The sequence below is a fragment of the Rosa rugosa genome, chromosome 4, assembly GCF_958449725.1.
Source record: "Rosa rugosa chromosome 4, drRosRugo1.1, whole genome shotgun sequence".
Lineage (NCBI taxonomy): Eukaryota > Viridiplantae > Streptophyta > Magnoliopsida > Rosales > Rosaceae > Rosa > Rosa rugosa.
In genome coordinates, this window is record NC_084823.1 from 44,048,114 (window position 1) to 44,058,641 (window position 10,528).

General features: G+C 35.2%; 1 protein-coding gene across 1 annotated transcript; it reads left to right on the plus strand.

The window, feature by feature from the left end:
- Positions 1-8,620: 8,620 nt before the first annotated feature.
- Positions 8,621-9,424, plus strand: LOC133744876 (probable fatty acyl-CoA reductase 5). Its single transcript, XM_062172905.1, has 3 exons — positions 8,621-8,728; positions 9,015-9,118; positions 9,218-9,424. Exons 1-3 carry the CDS (start codon positions 8,650-8,652, stop codon positions 9,422-9,424), a joined length of 390 nt encoding a protein of 129 aa, XP_062028889.1. The 5' UTR covers positions 8,621-8,649.
- Positions 9,425-10,528: the final 1,104 nt, after the last annotated feature.

Below are 10,528 nucleotides of genomic sequence, written 5' to 3' on the forward strand. Positions count from 1 at the left end.
GGTGGTGATTGCAAGAAAGGAAAATGAATGGATGATTGTCTGGTTGTGTGCGTGAGGTAGAGAGAATGAAGGATAAGGTCACGTGGCTGATAGGTTTTGGAGGTGAATGAAAAGGAGCAATTGCCACGTGTCAAATGGATAATTAACCAATGGGTAATCATCAAAGCTTGCTGCCACGTTTTGTGTTTTTGATTAATTACCCAATTAGGCTTAATTAAGTAATTAAGCTTAATTAAGCAACTAACAAATCCACAATTTCTTTCTTTTGTCGAAAACTCAAATCTTCACTATTTTTGAGCCATTTTCTCTTGTTTCCGCAACTCCGCTTATTTTCTACAAAATAAATAAAAATGGATTAATTACATAATAATTGACTTGAGGATTAACTTAATTCTAGTGTTTTAGATACAATTACATGCATAGAAATACGTGTAATCAATAAGACCAGATGGGGTCTGAAGATTATATGTCACAGATGGTGACAGGTCGTAGATGGTGACCTTAATGTTTGATTCTAAGACCAGACGGGGTCTGAAGATCATATGTCACAGATGGTGACAGGTCGCAGATGGTGACCAAGACAGAAAATCTGTAATCACGTCTTTGGCCGGACGAGTGGTTACGACTTCAGTTAGAGCTGTAGTCTGTCTGCCATTATAGCTTATGGGGGTAACGGTCGAGGTTGTTGGAGACTCATAAGTATGTAGTTTAAAGGAGAGTTCCGAGTGTATTCTTCTTTTATTGTCTAGATGAGACTTGAATTGCTTCTTGATGATTAAGTTAGCAAATAGAACATGGTTAAAACGGTGACTTAAGTTGTCCCTTCGGTGGAAAGGATATGGAATGTTAGAAGGAATCATGGTTGCATTGTTTCCTTAAGCTGATTTGTGTGAGTTGTTGATTGATGTTTATGAGTTACTCATACAAGCTTTCATAAGCTTACCGGGTTTGTTGTGTGACAACCCGGTGCACCATTCAAACGGTGTAGGGGTTAATCCTACAGGTTAAGATAATCAGGGCTGAAGCTGAGGCAGCTTGTTGGAAGCAGAACGGGTAGGAAGCAAATTTTGTTGGCTTTTCCATTGTTATGACTTCCACTATGTAGTAAGCTCTGAGGAGCAATTACGTTTTATTTTGTGATGACAATTTAATTCGTAAGCTTATGTAATATATGACTCTGTGGAGCGGGTCAATATTGGAATTGTGGGTTTAGGGCATCAATATGTACTTGGTTTAAAGGGAAGATGTCTCAATGTATTTTGTATTGATGGCTGAACGATCACGCATGTATAATTATGGGATTATATATCGATTTTTATTTGTGTTAAAAATCAGGGGCGTGATAGTTTTGAACAAATGAAGCAAGACTACATCAAAAGCGACAACACCAAGCATAATCAACAACAACAGACTCTCCTCAAGATCAAAGTGAACTAAGTTTGATCTGAGGACAGTATGGCAGACTTGCTCACTAAGTCATTGCCTGAATTCCACTTTCGAGAAACATGTTGGTAGCATCGTTTGCGGAAGTTATCCGAACGCCAATGACCGTAGTCATCAAGGGGAGGTGTCTACATGTATGGTCTTGAAATGTGAAGGGTGTGTTGTGCTGTTCTTTTTCCCCTTCGACCGAGGTTATTTTTGTCCCACTGGGTTTTTGTTACTCGGCAAGGTTTTTAGCGAGGCAACGAGAGAAGCACTGCATTTGGGCGACGCAAGGGGGAGTGTTCAAGTAAATTATTTTTTTTGTGTCTGGCCTAAACTCTAGGTTACTTGACCTAGTGGTAATAGGGTTTAATTAGAAGAATCTAGAGATTCATATTCAATGTATGATTACCTTTCCTTGTATGATTCAGACTCTATGCATTGTAATCCTCTATATAAAGAGACCCCTATTATCAATGAGAATACACAATAATTTTCTCTCAATTCCCGTTTCTCTAAAACAAAACCCAATTACTTTTCTTTTCAATCTACACCCAATATACATCATCACACATTCCTTACCGAGTAGATTGTGCAATTAATACAATTTTCATTCATTCTCTTGTTCCCATTGTACCATTTAGTAGCTTGTAGAAAGTCATACGGAAAGAAATTAATCTATATGCCTAAATTACATATCATTTTGAAATTATGTGATTTATGGCTTGATTCGTGCTTTGATTTTAAATTTTCATTGAGAAAAACTTTTATACGGATACTAGTTCAGTTCATGTAGACCATAAATTGAAAAACGACACACCCTAGGGGTCGTAAAAAAGAGCCGATTTACATGGTACACCCACCTCAGTACACCCACCTTTTAGAGTTAGGCACTTTTATTAAACAAAAAACCTAATACTCTGAAGTAGTGTAAGTACAAAATCGGTATATGTATTTCTCAACTAACGAAACTGATAAGTATGTCAACAACTTTAGGAATTAGTCTTAGAAGTGCAGGCTTGTTTGCATCCTAATACAGGATTGCAATACAACTTGAATCCTAATCGAAACTGCAGATCTCTGATGATGTTATGATTTATTAAATTCGCCAAATCATCCAAAGTAAAATCATCACACATAACACAAGATCTGTTGACGCAGTAAAACCCTCCAAAGAGGTAAACAACTGCGGGCACTATGCCGGTGAACAATCCACTATATGAATCGAAAAGTACATAAAGATCTTACACAACTCATCTACTAGAACCAATCTAGTGGGCAGCGGTGTCTTCTAGTCTCTGCTACTTTTAGATCAGCGAACTTGTTCTCCTTTGTCAATCTTGAGATGGCACAACTCTCACCTCGGTAGTCAATCACCTCAAGGCACAAATCATGCATGTACTACCAACACACATGAAGCATAAAACCAGAAAAATTTTTGACAGAAAAAGTTTGGGATTTGATAATCCTTCAAAAGCTAAACAAGGAATAGCTTATGAAGGATTCTCACATGAAACTTTAGCTCAATGATTTTTGAAGATAAAGGCAGAAAACTCTCAAGAAGGCAACGACCAAATATTATGATATGTTCCACACCTTGAACAGCCCTAAGAGAAACATATATATAGAAGGGTATGAGCTAGGGTTTCTGATGTACATGGGGTTCATGACGTCTTTTAAAAAGAATGGAATAAAATAGAATCGTCATTTAGAAAAGCCCATAAACCAATTTAAGGAAGTTTGAATGCTTTGGATAAAACCTTTTGAAAATTCGCAGATCAGTACAATAGGATTGAAAAGAGGATCGCATCCTATAATAGGATTTAAAGGCAAGTTCAGTCCTAACCACTTTACAAGCATGCACATGTATGCATGACATACCTGATTGATGAGAGTTGTGCATGAAGCTTGAAGCATTCCATTCTTCTAAGGATCCAAGAGTAGAAAGCTATTACTGAAAACATGACTCTTGGTTGTTGTGCATAAGAAATGCCAATCAAATCAACATTGCACTAACAAGTAGATTAAATGGTCATCAAATATACTAGTTATTTTGCGACCTTTAAAATATAACTACTATAGGCCTTAGGTCTTACAGATCCAAACCAACCAAACCCACATCAAAGGGGCAGCCCAACCCATGGAAAACTCTAAATTCCTTTAAGAACAAATCCTTATCGATTTGGAATGGCTACTTTTTCTAGTATTGTCTTTAGAGGAATTGGACTGGAAAGGTCGAAATTAGCTAGTACTACTATCTTTTTTCCTTCATCTAGCTGTACAAAATTAATTGTTTCTTTGGATGAGAAATAAGGTTGCAAACCTACAAACTAGACTCTAGGTAGTCTAATGCATTAAAAAGTGGACTTATCATACTTATATGAAGTTAATACAACTATAATCTAGTAACGATTAAGGTGGTGCTATTCACACACCTCTTTTCTCTATTCACACACCCGCTCTATTTTTCTATTACTTTAAGGGAGCTTCTATTCATACCTCCAAAATTAGTATTTGGACCTCCAACTTTTTTTTACAAAATACCAATATGCTATCTACACCTCTCTAATTTTCCCAAAATGCCCATCGTCCAATAAAATCAATAAAAATCCCTTCTTTTTTTTTTCTAGATTTTATTCATACCTCCAAAATCGGTAATGGACCTCCTTCAAATTTTGAACAATTCACAATCCTATTTTACCTTTGAAAAAAAAAAAATCTCCAGGTGGTAGTCTCTTTCTTTCACATAATTTTATCGCTTCTATTTTGTTTCTTTCATCCATACGTATTTTTTAGTCTTTCTTCCAAAATTCTAACTATCATAGTTTGACTTTTGTTTTAGTTTGGTTTATGTTACTGTTATGCTTTCTTGCTTTGTTTTTCTCTTTCTGACCTTCTGGCCTTTGTGTACTGCTATTGTATTACAACAACAACAAAAAAAAGTCTACCATGCTATCAAGTCTATGAAACTATAGTACAAGAGAATTGAAGTGGAAACAAAGAAATCCAACAATCAGATAGTACGTTAGATCTAACAATCAGATAGTTAGATAGCATAATAGCGCCAACCTTTCAGGCCATACCAAGTTAATCGAAAAGCCTACAATTATAGAAGAGTAATTAAATAAAAGGCCATTCAAAGTAAGATCAAACACAATTAGGTCTTGGACTCTCTAAGGACAAATACTAATCATTCTTCCCAATGGCCTGCACAAAAAAACATGGTGCCAAATCGAACCATTTAATCAAACCAAGAACCAAAATTCCAAGTTTATGAAGTGGATGCTTCTAGTTTTGAGTACAGTAGTACTAATCGAGAACATCATACCATGTAATCAAGATGCAAAACCAAAATTTCAATTTTCTCAAGTGGATGCTTCTAGGTTTTAGTAGTACTAATCGAGAAACCAAAGTTAGACATTGGTGCGATACAATGGTCAGTGATTTTAGAGTTTATGTTGGAGGAGAAGGTTTTCTCCAAGTTGAAAAGTACTAGAGATAAGAAGAGACCTTTTTTTTTTGCCCCTCCCCTCTTTTATGTCCTTATTGGTAATTTGACATGAGTTGACAAAGTCAACTATTACTTGGAAAAAGAGAGAGGTCCAAATACTAATTTTGGAGGTATGAATAGAAGCTCCCTTACTTAAATTCAATTTTTTTTTACAAATTACCCTAACTACTCTCCTTTGTAATTTTGTTTCTTTTTGTTTTTTATATTTGGCAAGACAATCATGAATCAACCATCATTATACAATAAATTAAATTTTTTCTACCTATAAATGAAGGAAAAATAATACGTTCATTAAGTGAAATGAACTGTATTATTAGACAAGGAATATGCTTTCCAGGTAATTACGTTCATCCAAATGAATCCAAATTGCAAAGTTCTTCCAAGTAACACTAATTTTCTACAGTAAATATGGTTTTCCTCTCCACACTCTGATTGTTAGGTAGAAAGGTACCGGACCTAATTTAACATTGTGAAGAGAATGCCAATCCAATAGCTAGTTGGTTATTTAGAATAGTAGTTAAAGTTAATGAACTGAAATGTATAGATGGTTGGTTGATGGGGTAGCAGTTACAAAACCATAATATATCACATTGAATGGACTTATCTTGTGTAATATTTTATCCTTATCTTGTGAGTGTCATTGCTGATTAAGAAGAAGAAGAAGAAAAAAAAAAAAAAAACAACCTGATTGGCAAGACAAAATGCTACCTGTCAAAAGTCCAGCACTTAGTGTGGCAAAGTTTAGAGTTCAGATGAAAAATAACTATGTTACTGAATTTGGGAATTTAGGGTATGTCATGACTGCTATACAAAAATTGAAGAAAGGTATAAGTATATCACTTAAACTAAAGCAGATCCAAAACCTCTCACATCTGCTTCAGTAATATTGTTGATTTAAGATACCATTCCCAATGTTTTAGCCATTGTTCCACTGATGGAATAAAGCATTCTATAGAGTGGTGATATGGCTAATTTGTTCAACCCTTAATTTAATCTATGTCTGGTGTAGTGAAAATAGAAAACAATTATAAGAATGTAACAAGGCCAGATAATCAAAATATGATCGAACATACAATTGTCAACAATAAAAGTTTAGGATTTAGGAATGATTGACTTGCCAAATAGAAAAAAGAAAAAAAGTAGGAAAAAAAAATAGAATTGCAAGAGAGGGTAGTCAGAGTAATTTGTAAAAAAAAAATTTGAATTAAAGTAAGAGAAAAATAGAAGGGGTGTGTGAATAGAAAAAATGGGTGTGTGAATAGCACCACCCTAAGGAATAAAAACATTTTCCATCTAACTATATATGTACTTACATGAGCATTTGCCAAGCATAATTAGCTATAATGAGCCACGCTCATGCTACCGTCAGTGATACCAACAACCACAGACAGTGTGACCTGCGGAAACACAGCCAACCACGCGCCGCACCCAAGGTTCGAAAAATCGCTAGGCGCTAGTTGGGCGGTGGGGTGGGGAGGAGTTCCTAGGCGGTTTTGTATTTTTTTAATTTTTAATTTATTTTTATAACGTATAATTACATAAATAATATAAGAATACATAAACTTATACAGACTTAAGGTGTGTTTTCATTTATTTTTTTTAAGATCACATAAAATTTTCTTATTAATCCTCAATCTGTAAGCACGCGTCTTACCCTTCACAATAATTAACATGGCAAGAATAAAGCTAAAGCCTAGAAGGTTTCAAAAGTAAAAACGTGGTCATTTGTGGACTGGAACTCACTGGGTCGCAAGATCAAGTCTAACACACCAGCAGCTTTGGGTCTCTGCTTTCCCTATCTTCTTCTCTCTTCAGGTCCCCAAAACCGTCTCATGGAAAATTTTCAATTCTATTGAATTCAATTCTCGCCATGGCTTTGTAAATTCTCAACTGGATATCTCCAAAACGTCTTGAATTCATAGAAAACACAAGCAAAAGTATCAGAAAAACCCAAAATGCAAAAGGGTGCTCAGAGATCAGTAAGAATCAATGGAGCTTGAACTCTGTATCCCCTCGAAGATTGTACAACGTTTGGGTCCATCAGAGAAGCACAATCTCATAGAAAAGATGGCACCTTTGAGTCCCTAAATCAAAAAATTCAGAGCAAATTCTGGAGACCCAGATCGAGACCCACTTCCAGCTTCAACTTCAATTCCTTGAATCTGATCCAAAATTGACAAAAGCTTGTGTATTTGGCTTGTGGGTCTGGTTTCCCTCTTCACTTCTGCAAATGCAAACAAAGAAGAGCAAGAAAGAGAGAGTCTTGATGTACCAAGTTAGACACAAAACAACAATAAGAGAAAAACTTGAGGGCACACATCTTCACTCACTCACTCTCTCTCTCTCTCTCTAACCCGAGTATGAAGTAGAACGTCTCCCGTTACTGCTGTCGGTTTGGAAAATTTACACTCTTTCAATTTGGATTCCACCGAGTCGCTGCTGTTGAGCTGAGAAACCGCCTAGACGCCTAGTCTCCCGCCTAGGCCACCTAGATTCCCGCCTAAGCCATCTAGGCGGCCACCCAAAACCCACTCCGCCCATCCCACCGATTTGCCATTACTCGTGGCGGAGACCCACCGCCCAGCGCCTAGGCGGCCGAGTTTTAGAACATTGGTCGCGCCAAGGTCGCCTCGCTAAAGCATCAGAAGCTCAAAACTGAACCATATCAGTCCCACATCGAAAACAAGGAAGAGATCAGTCTCTTCTCCACATATAAAATGTCCACTCCTCTCTCCTCATTAATTACGCATTTACTAATTATCTACTGTTATTCTGTCAACACAAATACATTGACTAACTTAGGCATCGGAGAAGAGAAGACCGCCAACCGCCGTCTCCCTCTGACGCCCTTTGTATTTCATTTAACAGATAGCGGAAGCCACAAGAGCATCATAAGTAGTGGTCCGCCTACCGGATCAGCGTTAACTGAGATTTGGCCACCGCCGAATCTTAGACATTAACAATATATAAGGTTAACTTCACTTTCATACATAACTATGAAATTTTAGAAGTACTGGACCGGATAGGAATAAGGCAGTAACTCTTCTACGCTCATATATTTCCTACCTCCTTTGTGGTTTTCTTCAGTATCTTAATTAGGTAGGTGATTCTTTTTTGTGGATCGACCAGAATTATAAGGCCCGTGTCTAGGTGATATAAAACTATATACAGAAGATGCGAGGGGTTAATTAATTAGTCTAATAGCATCTCCAACAGAATACTTATTTTAATATATATATATTTTTTAAATTTAACTAATTTTAGACTAAGTTTGATCTCCAACAAATTAGCTAAACAAAAGCTAAATTTAACTTTAACTAAAAACCATAGTTATATTTAGCTAGAGAGGAGAGAGAATTTGACTAAAACTTAAATTTAACTTTAGATTTAGGTAGTTTCTAGAGCATACCTCAATAAGTAAACTATTTATATTTTATTTTTAGTTACTTTTAGCTATGAAGGTACATACACTGTTGGAGATGCTCTAAATACCTGGTATATCATTTAATGAAAGTTAGGCCAAGATTAGGTATTTAATAAAACTTGCAATCATTTTTCTTGTGCTAGCTAGTCGGTACATTGATATACATGCAACAACTTTTATTTTGCCTTTATCCCAAAGGATAGTATAAATACTACTCAAAATTTTAGCACAAGTAAACTCAAAACTGCCCTCATCTAGCTCTGTGAATATTCACTACTCTTTTTCTACAATGAAGTTGGATAGCATTCTAGGATATCTGGAGAGCAAGACCATCTTAGTTACTGGAGCCACTGGCTTACTAGGAATGGGTATACTAACATCTCTCTAGCGATAATTTTTTTTTTACCATTCTCAAAAACTTAAGTTTTATTGGTGCTGTTTTTTTTTTATCAAAAGGGTCTTGTTTGACTAATGAGTCTTGAGTTGTTTACTTTCACTTTGTTGATCGAAGAACAGTGCCTCACTCTCTATACGTACAACTATACGAAATGATAGTTTTTTGGAATCTTACATAAACTTGAACCGTTAGGATGTAAGTCAACAATTATTTATACCTTAAAGCTAATATTAAATTTAATTTGCGAATTCATGCAGTATTTGTGGAGAAGATACTAAGGGTTCAACCAAATATTGGAAAGCTCTACCTTCTTATAAGAGCTTCTGATGCCAACTCTGCCACATATCGCATGCGCAATGAGGTATGAGAAAAACTCAAACATAGGTTCCAAAAATATTAACACTTGCATCTTCTTACTAATCTCTTTTTTTTTTTTTTTTTTTGTTCTATCTTTATTAAGATTATAGAGAAAGAGTTATTTAGGGTTCTTAGAGAAAAATGGGGCACAGATTTTGAATCGTTTATTTCAAAAAAAGTAGTTGCTATTCCGGGAGACGTAGCTTCTGCAGAACTAGGAGTGAAAGGATTTGAATTGAGGGAACGTATGTGCAATGAAATACAAATTATACTTCATTCTGCAGCAACCGTGGATTTTAATGACAGGTAATCCATTATATATAGGAATTTATACAAACATATGTATATTATTAATCAATGGTGTTTACCGGTTTTGTGATTAAAGAATTTGTGGTCATCCATTTTAAAATTTAATATCAAATATAGAGATTAAAATATTGTATTGTAGACATATTTATTTCAACTTGTCTCTTGGTAATCATAAATTTTTTTATTTGATAACCGGCTGAATGAGACCAAAAGAGCAACTCCAACAGCTTCCCTATAATTTTTGTATAATAGGGAAGCAAAAGTCAAAGGTTTAGCATATTTTTCTTCTCCAATTCCAACAGATTCCTTATTTTACAGCAATCTCTAAAATCTCCATATTCTTCCTTAAATTTTTAGAGATTGCTGTAAATATAGGGAATTTGATTTCTCTTTCCTCACTTTCCCTAAAATAGGGATAGTTATAGGGAATCTGTTGGAGCAAAAGAGGCTTATTTTTCCCTAAAGTAGAGAAAAATCAAAATATGAGGAAGCTGTTGGAGTTGCTCAGTATATACAAGTACATTCATATACCATTTTAAATGCCCAAAAAAAAAATCTTATATACATATTGCAAGCGATATGTACATATACATATACAATATGTGTGTCTATATATATATAGGGCCTTTCTAGTGTGTGATCATTTTTTTTTTGCCATTTCAAGGGATCGCTCATCAGACCCATTTTTTTTTTATCACATATTCATATCTTAACCGTTCAGTTTTTAGGTATATATGAGTAAATCATCTCTGCAATTTTTTGGCCAAATTGATATTCATTAAGGCATTCATAACTGTGATTTACAATTATGAACATGAACGGTTCAGGTTGGACAGACTCGGTTCGTCCATTGATTTAATATAGTTCGATACCTTAAGGATCATCAATTTAACTGAAAATTTGTAGAAATGATCTATATATTAGGACCTAAAAACTGAGCGGTCGAGATGCCGAAATACAATCGAAAGTGGATCCCACAAGGGATCCCTTAAAATAGCCAAAAAAGATCTCTTAGTATATATATATATATATATATATATATATATATATATATATATATATATATATATATATATATATATACGAAAATGTTCTGAAGAGGACG